The 17,574-nt window shown below is 36.8% G+C and overlaps 1 protein-coding gene across 17 annotated transcripts in view; it reads right to left on the reverse strand.

The window, feature by feature from the left end:
* The window catches only part of CEP112 (centrosomal protein 112), a 413,480-nt gene that overhangs the window by 307,599 nt on the left and 88,307 nt on the right, over positions 1 to 17,574 (reverse strand). For all 17 annotated transcript variants that reach the window (XR_016389081.1, XM_089901741.1, XM_022589836.3 and 14 more), the window contains 4 exons: positions 3,573 to 3,727; positions 3,126 to 3,255; positions 2,264 to 2,356; positions 1,326 to 1,385 (listed from right to left, as the gene is read on the reverse strand). Coding sequence is in view for 16 of the 17 variants with exons in the window: in XM_089901741.1 (XP_089757867.1) it covers positions 1,326 to 1,385; positions 2,264 to 2,356; positions 3,126 to 3,255; positions 3,573 to 3,727 (438 nt within the window). In the remaining variant the exon portion in view is untranslated. The remainder of the gene's footprint in view (positions 1 to 1,325; positions 1,386 to 2,263; positions 2,357 to 3,125; positions 3,256 to 3,572; positions 3,728 to 17,574) is intronic.

Here is a 17,574-nt window from a genome sequence, read left to right on the forward strand (position 1 = left end):
CAGACATCCGCCCAAAGAAAGAACAAAGGACTAACAGGTACACCCGGAGGATGTGCATGCCTCAGGCAGCGGGGAGCAAGGCTTATGACAGCGCACGGTCTGCTCTGGGTAAGCCAGGTTGTTAAGCAGCTGCATGGCTCAACAGCAGAAACCGAAAAAATTCTTTATTTCAGTGAAAGCAGTATTTCTCCCTCCTGTTCAGATATCATTTTGTAGGCATGAAATATATTCAGTATCTTGCATTGAGCTGTATTAAAACTGCAGGGGAAAGACACTTTAACAATAAGAAAATTAATTATAATTTTAAAGAGCACATATTTAGGTCAATGCACATCAGAAGAAACACTCACTTTTCCGAAGGACAGAAACTTTCTTCTTCCCAGACATTAAGCTGCTGGAGAGCAGCGTCTATGGATAGCTCACCCTCAACCCCTCCCCTGCATCCAGTGCCTGGTGTGATACCTCGCCCCGTGAAAGCATGTAATGCATGTCTGCTGTGACGATACGCATAGATAAGATGTGGTATTACATCTTTTAACAACTTTGTGCTATAAAATCTGTCTAATTTTAATTTGTATGTATTTTAATTAGTTGAAGGGGTAACTTTTTTCTCATTTTCCATTATGTGGGTATTTTACAAGAGGATTAATTTGGTGGATGTTAGAACTGTAAATAATTACAAAAGCAGCAACAAAATCTTTGCTATTTCAATTACAGTCATACAGCAAACAACAAATTCAAAACTCAAGTTTGAAAGCCACAGACATAGAATTCTATACTTTATCACCGAAGGTGTCAACAGTGTGGCAGTGACCCTAGTTGTTACTGGTAACAAGGACACCAGCATGCACCAGTAGAAACAGTCACTACCGTCACTGCTCTAAATCGCAAGAGACAATGACTAATCCATTTCTTACTAATCGATCGTAGTAGACAATGCTTTCACTGTTTCATATTCTTTGGTTAATTTCTTAGAGTTCTTATTACACATATGATACAACAGAAAAAAATAACACCCAACAGTCACATCACATTTTTACTGGTAGAAAGAAAATATAATTTCAAAAGGTTATTATGAAAGGCGAACATAATAATACTCTTCACTCAAATATAACAGAGAAGTGGTGTTTTAATGTTGATATAATTAAAAATCAAACTGAAGAAGCTGTTTGTAAACATGAAAAAGAAGAAAAATTTGATTACTGGCTAACTGAAATGAACTCAGAAATAAGAGCTGGAATGCACGGCTGTATAAAAATCAACCCTCATTCTTAACTGCCTCATGTGCTATTTTAAATGTCATAGCTTCCCATGAAACATATTACCTTTTTCTCATAGGTGCGTTTTAAGTGACATTTCTCCATTTGAAACTTATTTTCTTGATCCTGTGAATAATAAATATTTATCTTTATTATACTTAAAATTGCTTCTAGGTCAATAAAATTGGTAATCTAATGAAACAAATCAATCTCTTTGATGACAAACCTTATTTGAGTCTTGCATATTTAAGAGAGCCCTACCTGTCCAGTTTTCTAAACTACAACTAGAAACATGCATAGCTTTATGTTGGAGGCCATAAAACCTTAGTTATCTGAAGATGTTACCACTCTCAAAAGTACATACTTTACAGTGAAAGAGAAACTTTCTGACCCTTAGAATTAGGAGATCACTTAAAAATGACCAAATGAATCAACATGAAAATAATAAGTTTGAAGTTATATCATATGGAAGTGCTTGGTACTTTCTGACCATGAGAGAAAAGGCAAGATCTAAAAGGTGTGAAAGAGGGAGTTCCCTGGTGGTCCAATGGTTGGGACGCCGCACTTCCACCGCAGGGGGCATGGGTTCAATCACTGGTCGAGGAACTAGGATCCCACATGCCGAGCGGTGCAGCCAAAACAATAAATTAATTAATTAAAGGTGTGAAAGAAAGAAAGAGAAATTATAAAGAATGGCAGATAATAATTTAAAGAGAGGAAATAATTCTAAAATAATAATGTATTTAAATAAGGTTTATTCTTTTAACTAATCTCAAAAAAAGTAGATTGTTCAAATTAAAATTATTGTTCTTTTTACTCTATATCCCATTAGCATCTACTTTTGTTAAAGTAAATAAGATGAAAAATGATACAGTGCAATAAAAGAATCAGAAATGGCTACCTGCATTTCTGAGTTTTTTTCATCAACTCTCATTTATATGTATACACCAAGAAAAGGAGAGGTGAGTTTTAGCCATTATTCTGTGTAAAAATACAGGACTCACCTTTAACTGTTGCTTTCTTTGAAGTTCTGATTCCTGTAACTGCTGTTTTAATTGACAGATGTTCTGTTCTAATTCTTTAATCATACCAGATGCCTAAAAAGATTTTAAGAAAATAATAAAAAAATGAAACTTTGATTTTTCTACCATCCTACAAACTTCTGGTTCAAAAAATTTAACTTTTTTCCCCCCTGAAGCTTCAGTTAGAATTAAAATTATCTATAAATCTGAATTTTTAAAAAACTTTAAGTTAAAAAATCTTTTAAAGTAAAAAGATAAATTAAGTACTGCATGGCATTTAAAGTTATGAAAATATAATACTGATGTAAAAAGAATAGGTATACAGAAAACTTTTTAAATTTTAATTTTAAAACCAAATCCACTAGAATATTTAATTCATGAAATATCAAGTAATTGACTATTTTAGTATTGAGGCTATAGGATTTTCTTTGCAGAAAGTTTCAATTATCTGACACAAAAGTGTGTGAGTGCCCCTGAGGGTGTCTGTGGGCTCATATAAGCGTATGTGATGGCAGGAAAACTAACGCATAACCAAGATTTCAAAATAATAATAATAATGTATAGAGTTACTCCAAAATATGTATTATTAACACAACTGAACATTTCTTCTCGGATTTTTATGTTTCCTCCTTTAAAAACTTTGGTAATTAAAAGGGTTAATTTATAGCAGATTTTAGTTTATTAAATATTTGTGTTATGCTATATATTAGACACTTAGCATTAAATTAAGCAAAGGAGAGACTAATTTAAAGGCCAGATAGTAGTTAGCTTCTACTACCTTTGGCTATATGCTGAGTAAAGGAGATAAGTACTTTGTATGGACATCTACCAGCATCTATAATACCTTAGAAGTTGAAAGAGCATGTTCCTTTTTCAGAAGGTTTATATCAGCATCATATCTGGTTTGTAACAGTTTCATGTTTTGCTCATAATCATTTACAAGATGATCCTTCTCTTTATGCAATGTGTTGCACCTAAAAGCAATCAGAGAATAAAACATATTTCCAATATATTTATAATCAATCTCTAAAATGGAACTTTTTAGTCAACCAAATCCAAATGCATTATCTTTCAATATATCAAATAAGTATCCACATTTTTATCAACTGTTTTCAAACAGTATGCTTCTTATATTAAATGGTACTTTAAAAAATTTAATAAATGGCCGCATTTAGATTGGAAACCTCCCAAGTTAAATGCACAAGTGTGATTAATTTCAGCAGATAATTTAATAGAGTTAATATCAGTACTTTACAGCCACACCTGAGAGATATCTGACTTCAGACAATACCTTGCCTTTACTTCTTGCAATTCATTACATGTTATCTGGTAACATCTCTCAAGTTCCAGCTTTTCTTGAATTAATTTCTGCTTCTGTAAGTTACTGTTCTCTGCTTCTCCAGTCAGCTGCTGGACACGGGACTCCAGTTCTCTGATCATCTGGTGCTAAAATAACGGGTCATTGTTAAGAAAGCCTCTAACTTTATAACAATTCTGTATCATTAAATAGCCTGAAGAAAAAATACAACGTATGAGAGAGAAGAATATGAAAAAACAAATGTATCAAAAACCATACTAATAAAAACTAAACCAACCTCTAAATTAACCAAGTCTCTTTTTTAAAAAAAGGAGTGCTTTCTACCGTAAAAGTAAGGCTAATGTGTTTATATGCTTTTAGCCATTCATTCATTCACTGAACAAATATTTACTGAACCCGGCACTATTCTCATCTAGGGACATAGCATTACTAATTATTAGAGAAATACAAATCAAAACTACAATGCAAAAAGAAACATGTGATCCTTATAAAATATTAGAAATTGTTAAAGAAACCAAGGCAAAGAGTACTGAATTGATACAAATAAGTAATTCTCCAGAATTTGCTAAGGAAAAAGGGTTTCTATTAGCCAGAAAAGCAGTCAGCCATCTTTCTACAATATGAATATTGAATACAGTGGACATGAGAGAAAAGAATAAAAGTACTAGTTATATGAGAAAGAAAAAAATAGGTGAGAGGAAAACATACCCAACAAATCAGAGAAGAAAGTCCAGGATGTTGAAGCAATATTTTGATCTCAGTTGTCTGTATATCATTATACAGAATAACAGTGATGAAAATATATATTTTATATATATATATAAAATATATATGATAAAATAGAAATAAAATAAGCAAAATAAAGTACATATTGTACATATGCCTATACAATCTGCCCCTCTAATAGGCAGTGGCAATGCAACTGGGTATCATACGATTACCTTCTGACTCTTGCATTCCAAACTGCCCTGAACAACTCTAACCTTTTCCTTACTTTGCTCTTTACACCCATACCAGCAGTATAATGGTGAGTAATGATCAAATCATCTCATTCAATAATATGTATATGTAGTCTTTTTCCCATTTGAACAAATTAAACTGTCCATCCTGAATTTTATGATGGAAGACTTCTCTAACTCAGCAAGATTATGCTTCACTTTTTATAACAACAACTCCTACTCTAGCACCATACAAGTATGAAGAGTGCACTCCCAATTACTTAATCAATAATACAAATAAAGAGAGTAACTCTCACCCAGGTATGCAAAGCTATTTCAACATTTGAAAATCAATTAATGTAATCCATCTCGTCAATGGCTAAAGAAGAAAAATCACATGATCATATCAATAGATGCAGAAAAAGCATTTGACAAAATCCAACACTGATTCATGATAAAAAAAAAAAAAACTCAGTAAAATGGGAATGAAGGGGAATTTCCTCAATTTGAGGAAAAAATCTCTACAAAACACCTACAGATAACAGTTAGAAGCTAGAAGCTTTCCAACTAAGATCAGGAAAAAGAAAAGGATGCTCTCTCTCTCACAACTCCTTTTCAGCATGAAACTCGAAATCCTAGCTAATGCAATATATAAAAAAGGAAATTAAAGGTATACTGATCAGGAAGAAAGACATAAAACTGTCTTTGTTCACAAAAAGATGATCATCTATGTAGAAAATCTAAAAGTATACATCAAAAACCTCTTGAAAATAATAAGACATTAAGAAATAATAAGACACTAGAGAATATTGTACTTAGTAAAGTAAGTCAGAGAAAGACAAATATTACATGATATCAATCATATGTGGAATCTAAAAAATAATACAAATGAAGAGAGGATCTATATACAAAACAGAAACAGACTCACAGACATAGAAAACAAACTTATGGCTACCAAAGGGAAAGATGGGGAAGGGAAAGAAAAAAAAAAAAACCCTCGGAAATAATAAGACACTATAGCTTGGTTGCAGGATACAAGGTTAATATACAAAAGTCAATCACTTTTCCTAGTAATAAACAAGGGGAAGTTGACATTAAAAACACAACACTATTTACATTAGCACTCCAAAAAATCAAATACATACAAATATAACAAAATATGTACAAGATCTACATGAGGTTAAACTACAAATCTCTGATGAAAGAATGAGAAAAATCAAAGAACTAAATAAATGGAAAGACAGTCCATGTTCATGGATAGGAAGATTCAATAATGTCAATGTCAGTTATTCCCAAATTGATCTACAGATTTAATGCAATACCAATCAAAATCCCAGCAAGTTATTTTACGGATATGGACAAACTGCTCTTAAAGTTTATATGGAGAGACAAAAGACACAAAATAGCCAATACAAAATTGAAAGAGAAGAACAAAGTTGGAGGACTGACACTGCCTACTTCAAGACTTACTATAAGGCTACAGTAATCAAAACACTGTGGTACTGTCAAAAGAAAAGACAAATAGATCAATGGAACAGAACAGAGAGGCCAGAAAGAGACCCCCATAAATACAGTCTGCTGATTTTGACAAAGGAGCAAAGGCAATACAATGGAGCAAAGATAGTCTTTTCAACAAATGGTGCTAAAACAGATGGACAACCATGTGCAAAAAAAAAGAATCTAGACACATCTTAAAAACTATCTCAAAACAGATCACAGACCTAAATGCAAAATGCAAAACTACAGAAATCCTAGAAGATAGCATATGAAAAACCTAGATTATCTTAAGTTTGGCAATGACTTTTTAGACACAATGTCCATGGCACAATGCATGAAAAAAAAATTGATAAATTGGACTTCATTAAAATTAACATTTTCTATTCCATAAAATATAATATATATTAAGAGGATTAGAACATGGGCTTCCCTGGTGGCACAGTGGTTGAGAGTCCACCTGCCAGTGCAGGGGACACGGGTTCGTGCCCCCGTCTGGGAAGATGCCACATGCCGCGGAGCGACTGGGCCCATGAGCCATGACCGCTGAGCCTGCACGTCCGGAGCCTGTGCTCCACAACGGGAAAGGCCACAGCAGTGAGAGGCCCGCGTACTGTAAAAAAAAAAAAAAAAAAAAGAGGATTAGAATGTAAGCCACAGACTAAGAAAACTATTTGCAAAAGACACATCTGATTAAGGACTGTTTTCCAAAATATACAAAGAGCTCAAAATTTAACAATAATAAAATAAAAAACTAATTAAAAAATGGGTCAAAGACTTAGACACCTCACCAGAGAAGATATACAGATGACAAATAAGCATGTGAAAGGATGTCATCATATATCATCATGGATATGCAAATTAAAACAATGAAATACCACTACACACCCATTAGAATGGCCAAAATCCAGAATGCTGACAAGTATGTGGAAGAACAGGGACTCTCATTCATTACTGGCAGGAACGCAAAGTAGCACAGCCGTCTTGGAAGGCAGTTTGGCAGTTTCTTATAAAACATACTCTTACTATACAATCCAGGAATCATGCTCTTTGGTATTTACCCAAATGAGTTAGAAACTTGTGTCCATACAAAAATATGCACACAGATGTTTTGTCTTGTTTTAATTTATTTATTTATTCGGCTGCACTGGGTCTTAGTCAGGGCACACAGGATCTTCATTGCCTCATGTGGGATCTTTAGCTGAATGTGGGATCTTCTTTTAGTTGCAGCATGTGGGATCTAGTTCCCTGACCAGGATCGAACCAGGGCCCCCTGCATTGGGAGCACAGAGTCTTAACCACTGGACCACCGGGGAAGTCCCTGCACACAGATGTTTATAGCAGCTTTGTATTCATAACTGCCAAAATTTGGAAGCAACTAAGATGCCCTTCAGTAGGTGAGTGGATAAACTGGTACATCCAGAGGATGGAACATTGTTCAGCACTAAAAAGAAATGAGAGGGCTTCCCTGGTGGCACAGTGGTTGAGAGTCTGCCTGCCGATGCAGGGAACACGGGTTCGTGCCCCGGTCCGGGAAGATCCCACATGCCGCGGAGCGGCTGGGCCCGTGAGCCATGGCCGCTGAGCCTGCGCGTCCGGAGCCTGTGCTCCGTGATGGGAGAGGCCACAACAGTGAGAGGCCCGTGTACCCGCCCCCCAAAAAAAAGATGCTGATGTAGAATCATAAAAAGATGCTGATGTAGAATCACATTTTTCAGGCTGTAACAAACAGTGTTGGAGGGGAATTCCAGAGTTTATAACTTCAGGATCAGAGAAGGAACAAACAGATTACCTTGGGTACAAAGAATATCTTCCCACATTGTGAACTCAGAGGTGGCACTCGGAAGACGAGGTTAGATTTCTTAAAAGGACATGGCTTGTAGACAGAAGTTCTAATAGGCATTAGATTAGTAATTCAAGTTCTCGGTCATGGGAAAATGGGACAAACTGCACTTGTGGGATTTGGAACAAGAGGAGAATGGGAGAGCGACCGGCAGGCTACTGGAAGATCCCGGAATGAGGCAACAGTGGCCTGAACTCAAGTGGTAGCTGTGGAAACAGAAGGGGAGAGAGCAGGTCCAGGAAAATTTTCAGAGAAGTAAATAGTATGATTGAGTAAAATACTAAATGCAGGAGATGAGAAGTGGAAAAATCATAAATCTTCCAGGTTCAAAATCTAATATGCCAAGAGAACTGGCACATTCTTCCCCAGAAGAAATTCAGGCTGTGAAAAAAGAATCTAGTTCTATTACAAATACATAAAAGAATCTAGTTCTATTACAAATACATAAAAACCTCATTGAAGGGGTAGCGGGAAAGGTGATGACCTACGCAATTTTGAAATGAGTGGCATCTGTGAGACCAAAGGCAAAAGGAATTGCACGTAAGCACTGTTCCCTAGTTGACAAAGTTGGTTCCCATGGGGATATGGGTCAACAACTCTGATTATATCCATTTCTGTACACTGAAATTGAACAATTAGAAGATGATGGTGGAGGCCAAGTTTCCAATGTTGGATTGAGAATTTACAGAGGGGAGGAGAAGGCTAGAATAATCCATGTGGTAATGGTTTAGAGTTACAGACATCATTAAGAGATTATGTTTAGCTTAATACAGATACAGATGGTTACATATACTAATGTTTATAGATATGCATATATATACAGGTTTGTATAGATGCAAATACTCTGTCTGGTGAGAGGACATAAAAGAAATGACACCCCAGCAGTAATAAGTACACCCAGCAAACAGATCTTGGTTTCTAATACCAGTCTCCATATAATCCACATTGATGGGGTGGGTCAAAGGGGCAGAGGGGCCTACTGTAGGATCTCCCAATGGCTGAAGCTGGAACAATTTAAGCAACAAAATAAAGGAATATTGGATTATAGCCCAGAGCACAAGATAAACATCCATGAGTCCATACTGATAAAAATAAATGATTCCCTAAATTAATAAATGAGGGAGAAGAGACAAATCTCCCATGCAGAAAAACTCCAAATAATTTACATAGATACTCCACCCTCAAGTATGGAGAGTATAACTCCCACTTCTTATACACAGGCTGCACACAGGTACTTCCTTCCAAAGAGGACAGTATGGAAAGGCAGGGAGGGAACGCCTTCACAGTGGAAAACCTGACAAACACTACCTCAGCCAGGTGGTCAAGGTTAATATCCACAGTAAGTCATTAGTAGCATCTGCCCTCGGTGTGATATGCTGAGAACGCGCTGTACCTCCGTGATCTTACTGCCTCGACCCATAGCCCCAGTCTAATCATGAGAAAAACATGAGACAAATTCCAATACAGGGCATTACACAATACTCCTGACCAGTCCTCCTCAAAACTGTCCAGGCTGTTAAAAACAAGGGAAGTCTGAGAAACTGCCACAACCAAAAGGAACCTACGCAGAAAATACAATGTGGTATCTGGATGAGATCCTGGAAAAGAAAAAGGGCATTAGGTAAAAATTAAGGAAAACGGAATAAACTATGGACTTCAGTTTATTAAGGTATCCTGTGGATTCACTGATTGTAACAACTGTACCAAAATAACGTAAGATGTTACAAAGAGGGGAAGTTGGGTGTGGGGTATATAGGGACTCTCTGTACCATCTTCTCAAGTTTTCTGTAAATCTAAAACTGTCCTAAAAAATAAAATCTATTTTTCTAAATGGTCATCTTGTTCAAAATGATGAACTGGTGCTATGCGGGAGTTTTTTCTTTAAAATTGTGAGGCTGGGAGAAAAATTCTGGTGGCGACTATAAAATAACAAACACCACATGCCACTAACAATAACAGTTAATAATAGGTAACACAATACTTCATGTGTCTAGGCCCTTTTGATACTCTTTAAACTTGATTCAGGTCCATGAATAGAATTCAGAGTGTCAGGGACTCTGAATGGAAAAAAATAGCTCCTCTTTATTTTCAGTTCCCTAACTAACTGACCTTCAGCATTTCCCTTTAACTATGAACACAGCCAACAACCAAGTTAGTATGAGCAAGACCTATGAATAACAGGAACACAGATATTTCCATAGACCATACAGTGTGGGATAATCACTAATATTGTTGATCCTCCTCATTATTCATAAATTACAGTAGTTATTAGGCCCACTGCTAAATCTTGAAATGTACTGCATTAGTTTAGAAGCATATGTATTACTTTATCATGGATTTGATTGATTAATATTTTGATGACTGTAACTCAATATAATTTCTTTGCAATCTCATATATTTTATTAAATTTTCAAATATTATTCTGAGAAGGGGTGCATAAACTTCACAAGATGGCCAGTGGCATCCATGGTACAGAAATGGGTAAAGAATTCCACTAATAAAGCCTAAAATATCAATAAATCTACTCACAGACTTTGTGTGTCTAAACCCTGGTATGAAGAGAGCCCTGTATTTTACAGCTGTCCCCTCCCCAAGCATCTAAGAATTTTGCTATCATTTTCATATTTCTAAGTTCTAATATATTGTTTTAAAAACCCAGTGTTTAAGGGACTCTGTTTAAGACTAAATAGTGAAGAATTATATATCTTATTTCAAAAGAACTTGGAATATTTCCAAGTAGAAGAGCAATGTAACATGCTACTCCACACTGATTTAGTTATAAAACTGGCACTTTTCTATCACCATTATTTTGTGTTCTGTTTATCTAAATAAATTTAATACAGTTCAAAACTAAAAAAAAAAAAAATCCAGTGTTTACATGTTTAATTACTAATTTCACACAAGAAAATCCCTGCCAATACCAAAAGACATGAGTCTAATCATCTATACAATTGTCTGCTTACGATAAATGGCACGGAAACAGAATAAGACCCAACAAAAAAACAAAAAAGCCTGAAAGAACAAAACACAGGAACTCATTCTCAGTGACAGGCTCACCTTCCATCTTGAGCCATGCCTTGACTGTTAAACCAGGAGCAGCTCTGCAAAATCTGTCTAGTTTTCGTGATTCTTAAATTCAGTGCTGCTGACAGACTCTGTCCATTTCTCTCTATACTTACTGTTACCTAATGACAAGGTCTGAATGCTAATTTTTAAATTCAACTTTCATTAAAAATATAATGAAGTTTCTCTAACAGTAACCTCTTGGCCCCAAAGTATCACTTTACTTTACATCCCAAATTGATAAAAATTAAAATTCCACTGTGAAAGCTATTACTCAATGATATTCAACTAATGAAATATAACAATGCAGTAGGCATTTTAGACAATCAATATGTTTCATAAATTTCAACCCTAAAATTACTTAATATATTTATTCACTTTTGTGAAAATTTAGGATGTTGAGATGACGAAAATGTATTTCAGATATAAATCTGGGTTTTGTTCATGGCTTTGAATATCATCTCTATGCTGATTATCCAGAAAATAAACCCTTGGTTTTTCCCCCTAGTAAAACTGATCCACTTTCAGGCTTCTCCATCCCAGGGCACAGTAGCAGCACTTGGCAGTTCCCACCTCTTCACTGACACCCAAGGCCAAGCCGCCCACCTCTCCCTCCTGTACCTATGACACCAGCATCCTGCTTGGTCTCCCGGCTTCCATACTCGGCCACCCAGAGTTTGTTCTCCGCACAGAGCAAAACAGATTCTTTAAAAATAATAGTTAGATGGAACCACTTTCATGTGCTCAATCCAATACAAATTCAATACAAATATACCAGAAATTCACTGAACTGTATGAAGGATTGTTAACAATAACCCAATACAGGGTTTTCCCTGATTTGCCCACTGACGAATTTTCCTACCACGCTCCTTTCTGCTCCTTTCTGCTCACAGACCCCGTCCACGCCACCCCTTGCTCTTCTATGAGCTTGCCGGATAGTCCCAGCTTTCGGATCTTTGCACAGGCCATTCCTTCTGCCCGAAACGCTTTTCCCAGAGGATCGCACGGCCCCCATACTTCTCAAATGCGCTGTGTAAGCATCGCACCTTCAGAAGAAAGGCTCCCCAGCACCTGTCTGCAGCAGCGCTCGCCTCCGCTTTATTCCACATACCAGTGTTGCTCAACCTATTGCCAGGGCTTCCCTGGTGGCGCAGTGGTTGAGAGGCCGCCTGCCGATGCAGGGGACATGGGTTCGTGCCCCGGTCTGGGAAGATCCCACATACCGCGGAGCGGCTGGGCCCATGAGCCATGGCCGCTGAGCCTGCGCGTCCGGAGCCTGTGCTCCGCAATGGGAGGGGCCACAACAGTGAGAGGCCCGCGTACCGCAAAAAAAAAAAAAAAAAAATTATTGCCATTACTTAATTAACCAAGAAGCCAGTTTAGATATTTTTCTTCTAATCATCCCCTACTATGAAATTTTAATACCACAGTCTTGCTGTTTATAAACTATGCCCGCTGGAGGGTCACAATCCATTATAATATCTAAATTTTGTAATCCCAGGAAGCAATTTCCACCTCCTTGAGGATGAAATCACCCCACTGATTTTCTTTGGAATTTTATTTTATTTCTTTTTTATACAGCAGGTTATTAGTTATCAATTTTATACATATCAGTGTACAGATGTCAATCCCAATCTCCCAGTTCATCCCACCCCCACCACCACCCACCCCCACTGCTTTCCTGAAACGCTTGGTGTCCATACGTTTGTTCTCTACATCTGTGTCTCTATTTCTGCCGTGCAAACTGGTTCATCGGTACCATTTTCCTAGGTTCCACATATGTGAGTTAATATACGATATTTTTCTCTTTCTGACTTACTTCACTCTGTATGACAGTCTCCAGATCCATCCACGTCTCTACAAATGACCCAACTGCGTTCCTTTTTATGGCTGAGTAATATTCCATTGTATATTTGTACCACATCTTCTTCATCCATTCGTATGTTGATGGGCATTTAGGTTGCTTCCATGACCTGGCTATTGTAAATAGTGCTGCAATGAACATTGGGGTGCATGCATCTCTTTGAATTATCGTTTTCTCTGGGTATATGCCCAGTAGTGGGATTGCTGGGTCATATGGCAATTCTATTTTTAGGTTTTTAAGGACTCTCCATACTGGTCTCCATAGTGACTGTATAAATTTACATTCCCACCAACAGTGCAAGAGGGTTCCCTTTTCTCCACACCCTCTCCAGCATTCGTTGTTTGTAGATTTTCTGATGATGCCCATTCTAACTGGTGTGAGGTGATATCTCATTGTAGCTTTGATTTGCATTTCTCTAATAATTAGCGATGTTGAGCATGTTTTCATGTGCTTCTTGGCCATCTGTATGTCTTCTTTGGAGAAATGTCTATTTAGGTCTTCTGCCCATTTTTGGATTGGGTTGTTTTTTTAATATTGAGCTGCATGAGCTGTTTATATGTTTTGGAGATTAATCGTTTGCTGATTCATTTGCAAATATTTTCTCCCATTCTGAGAGTTGTCTTTTCATCTTGTTTGTAGTTTCATTTGCTTTGCAAAAGCTTTTAAGGTTCATTAGGTCCCATTTGTTTACTTTTGTTTTTATTTCCATTACTCTAGGAGGTGGATCAAAAAAGATCTTGCTGTGATTTATGTCAAAGAGTGTTCTTCCTATGTTTTCCTCTAAGAGTTTGATAGTGTCCGGTCTTACATTTAGGTCTTGAATCCATTTTGAGTTTATTTTTGTGTATGGTGTTAGGGAGTGTTCTAATTTCATTTTTTACATGTAGCTGTCCAGTTTTCCCAGCACCACTTATTGAAGGGACTGTCTTTTCTCCATTGTATACCCTTGCCTCCTTTGTCATAGATTAGTTGACCATAGGTGCGTGGGTTTACCTCTGGGCTTTCTATCCTGTTGCAAAGATCTATATTTCTGTTTTTGTGTCAGTACCATATTGTCTTGATTACTGTAGCTTTGTAGTATAGTCTGAAGTCAGGGAGCCTGATTCCTCCAGCTCCGTTTTTCTTTCTCAAGATTGCTTTCGCTATTTGTGGTCTTTTGTGTTTGCATACAAATTGTGAAATTTTTTGTTCTAGTTCTGTGAAAATTGCCATTGGTAGTTTGATAGGGATTGCACTGAATCTGTAAATTGCTTTCGATAGTACAGTCGTTTTCACAATGTTGATTCTTCCAATCCAAGAACATGGTATATCTCTCCATCTGTTTGTTTCATCTTTAATTTCTTTCATCAGTGTCTTATAGTTTTCTGAGTACAGGTCTTTTACCTCCTTAGGTAGGTTTATTCCTAGATATTTTACTCTTTTTGTTGAAATGGTGAATGGGATTGTTTACTTAATTTCTCTTTCTGATCTTTCGTTGTTAGTGTATAGGAATGCAAGAGATTTCTGTGCATTAATTTTGTATCCTGCAACTTTACCAAATTCATTGATTAGCTGTAGTGGCTTTCTGGTGGCATCTTTAGGATTCTCTATGTATAGTATCATGTCATCTGCAAACAGTGAGTTTTACTTCTTCTTTTCCAATTTGGATTTCTTTTTCTTCTCTGATTGCCATGGCTAGGACTTCCAAAACTATGTTGAATAATAGTGGCTAGAGGGGACATCCTTGTCTTCTTCCTGATCTTAGAGGAAATGCTTTCAGTTTTTCACCATTAAGAATGATGTCGGCTGTGGGTTTGTTGTATATGGCCTTTATTATGCTGAGGAAAGTTCCCTCTATGCCTACTTTCTGGAGAGTTTTTATCGTAAATCAGTGTTGAATTTTGTTGAAAGCTTTTTCTGCATCTGATGAGATGATCATATGGTTTTTTTTCTTCAATTTGTTAATATGCTGTATCCCATTGATTGACTTGCGTATATTGAAGAATCCCTGCATCCCTGGGATAAATCCCACTGGATTATGGTGTATGATCCTTTTAATGTCTTGTTGGGTGCTGTTTGCTAGTATTTTGTTGAGGACTTTTGCATCTGTGTTCATCAGTGATATTGCTCTGTAATTTTCTTTTTTTGTAGTTTCTCTGTCTGGTTTTGGTATCAGGGTGATGGTGGCCTCGTAGAATGAGTTTGGGAGTGTTCCTCCTCTGCAATTTTTTGGAAGAGTTTAACAAGGATGGATGTTAGCTCTTCTCCAAATGTTTGATAGAATTCACCTGTGAATTCACCTGTGAAGCCATATGGTCCTGGAATTTTGTTTGTTGGAAGATTTTTAATCAGAGTTTCAATTTCGTTCCTTGTGATTGGTCTGCTCATATCTTCTATTTTTTCCTGGTTCAGTCTTGGAATGTTATACCTTTCTAAGAATTTGTCCATTTCTTCAGGTTGTCCATTTTATTGGCACAGAGTTGCTTGTAGTAGTCTCTTATGATGCTTTGTATTTCTGCGGTGTCCATTGTAACTTCTCCATTTTCATTTCTAATTGATTTGAGTCCTCTACCTCTTTCTCTTGATAACTCTGGCTAAAGGTGTATCAATTTTGTTTATCTTCTCAAAGAACCAGCTTTTAGTTTTATTGATCTTTGCTACTGTTTTCTTTGTTTCTATTTCTTTTATTTCTGCTCTGATCTTCATGATTTCTTTCCTTTTACTAACTTTGGGTTTTGTTTGTTCTTCTTTCTCTAGTTTCTTTAGGTGTAAGGTAAGTTTGTTTATTTGAGGTTTTTCTTGTTTCTTGAGGTGGGCTTGTATTGCTATAAACTTACCTCTTAGAACTGCTTTTGCTGCATCCCATAGGTTTTCAATCGTCGTGTTTTCATTGTCATTTGTCTCTAGGTATTTTTTGATTTCCTCTTTGATTTCTTCAGTGATCTCTCGGTTATTTAGTAACGTACTGTTTCGCCTCCATGTGTTTGTGTTTTTCACGTTTTTTCCCCCTGTAATTGATTTCTAATCTCATAGCACTGTGGTCGGAAAAGATGCTTGATATGATTTCAATTTTCTTAAATTTACCGAGGCTTGATTTGTGACCCAAGATGTGATCTATCCTGGAGAATGTTCTGCATGCACTTGAGGAGAAAGTGTAATCTGCTGTTTTTGGATGGAATGTCCTATAAATATCAATTAAATCTATCTGGTCTATTGTGTCATTCAAAGCTTGTGTTTCCTTATTAATTTTCTGTCTGGATGATCTGTCCATTGGTGTAAGTGAGGTGTTAAAGTCCCCCACTATTATTGTGTTACTCTCAATTTCCTCTTTTATAGCTGTTAGCAGTTGCCTTATGTTTTGAGGTGTTCCTCTGTTGGGTGCATATATATTTATAATTGTTGTATCTTCTTCTTGGATTGATCCCTTGATCATTATGTAGTGTCCTTCCTTGTCTCTTATAACATTCTTTATTTTAAAGTCTATTTTATCTGATATGAGTATTGCTACTCCAGCTTTCTTTTGATTTCTATTTGCATGAGATATCTTTTTCCATCCCCTCACTTTCATTCTGTATGTGTCCCTAGGTCTGAAGTGGATCTCTTGTAGACGGCATATATATGGGTCTTGTTTTTGTATCCATTCAGCGATCCTGTGTCTTTTGGTTGGAGCATTTAATCCATTCATGTTTAAGGTAATTATTGATATGTATGTTCCTATTACCATTTTCTTAATTGTTTTTGTAGGTCTTTTTCTTCTCTTGTGTTTCCCACTTAGAGAAGTTCCTTTAGCATTTCTTGTAGAGCTGATTTGGTGGTGAATTCTCTTATCTTTTGCTTGTCTGTAAAGCTTTTGATTTCTCCGTCAAATCTGAATGAGATCCTTGCCAGGTAGAGTAATCTTGGTTGTAGGTTCTTCCCTTTCATCACTTTAAATATATCGTGTCACTCCCTTCAAGCTTGTAGAGTTTCTGCTGAGAAATCAGCTATTAACGTTATAGGAGTTCCCTTGTATGTTGCCATTTTTCCCTGTTGCTTTCAATAATTTTTCTTTGTCTTTAATTTTTGTCAGCTTGATTACTAAGTGTCTCAGCATGTTTCTCCTTGGGTTTATCCTGCCTGGGGCTCTCTGTGCTTCCTGGACTCTCTCTTCTCCTGGGACCCCTATAAATGCAAATGTTGTTGCGTTTAATGTTGTCCCAAAGGTCTCTTAGGTTGTCTTCATTTCTTTTTATTCTTTTTTCCTTATTCTGTTCAATGGCAGTGAATTCTACCATTCTGTCTTCCAGGTCACTTATCCATTCTTCTGCCTCAGTTATTCTGCTATTGATTCCTTCTAGTATATTTTTCATTTCAGTTATTGTATCGTTCATCTCTGTTTGTTTGTTCTTTAATTCTTCTAGCTGTTTGTTCTTTAATTCTTCTAGGTCTTTATTAAACGTTTCTTGCATCTTCTCAATCTTTGCCTGCATTCTTTTTCCGAGGTCCCGGATCATCTTCACTATCATTATTCTGAATTCTTTTTCTGGAAGGTCGCCTATCTCCACTTCATTTAGTTGTTTTTCTGGGGTTTTATCTTGTTCCTTCTTCTGGTACATAGTCCTCTGCCTTTTCATTTTATCTGTCTTTCTGTGAATGTGGTTTTTGCTCCACAGGCTGCAGCATTGTAGTTCTTCTTGCTTCTGCTGTCTGCCCTCTGGTGCATGAGGCTATCTAAGAGGCTTGTGCAAGCTTCCTGATGGGAGGGACTGGTGGTGGGTACAGCTGGCTGTTGCTCTGGTGGGCAGAGCCCAGTAA

The sequence above is a fragment of the Delphinapterus leucas genome, chromosome 19 (assembly GCF_059928025.1).
Source record: "Delphinapterus leucas isolate spDelLeu-1000000601 "Yukka" chromosome 19, BTC_Dleu_Yukka2, whole genome shotgun sequence".
NCBI classification, from domain to species: domain Eukaryota; kingdom Metazoa; phylum Chordata; class Mammalia; order Artiodactyla; family Monodontidae; genus Delphinapterus; species Delphinapterus leucas.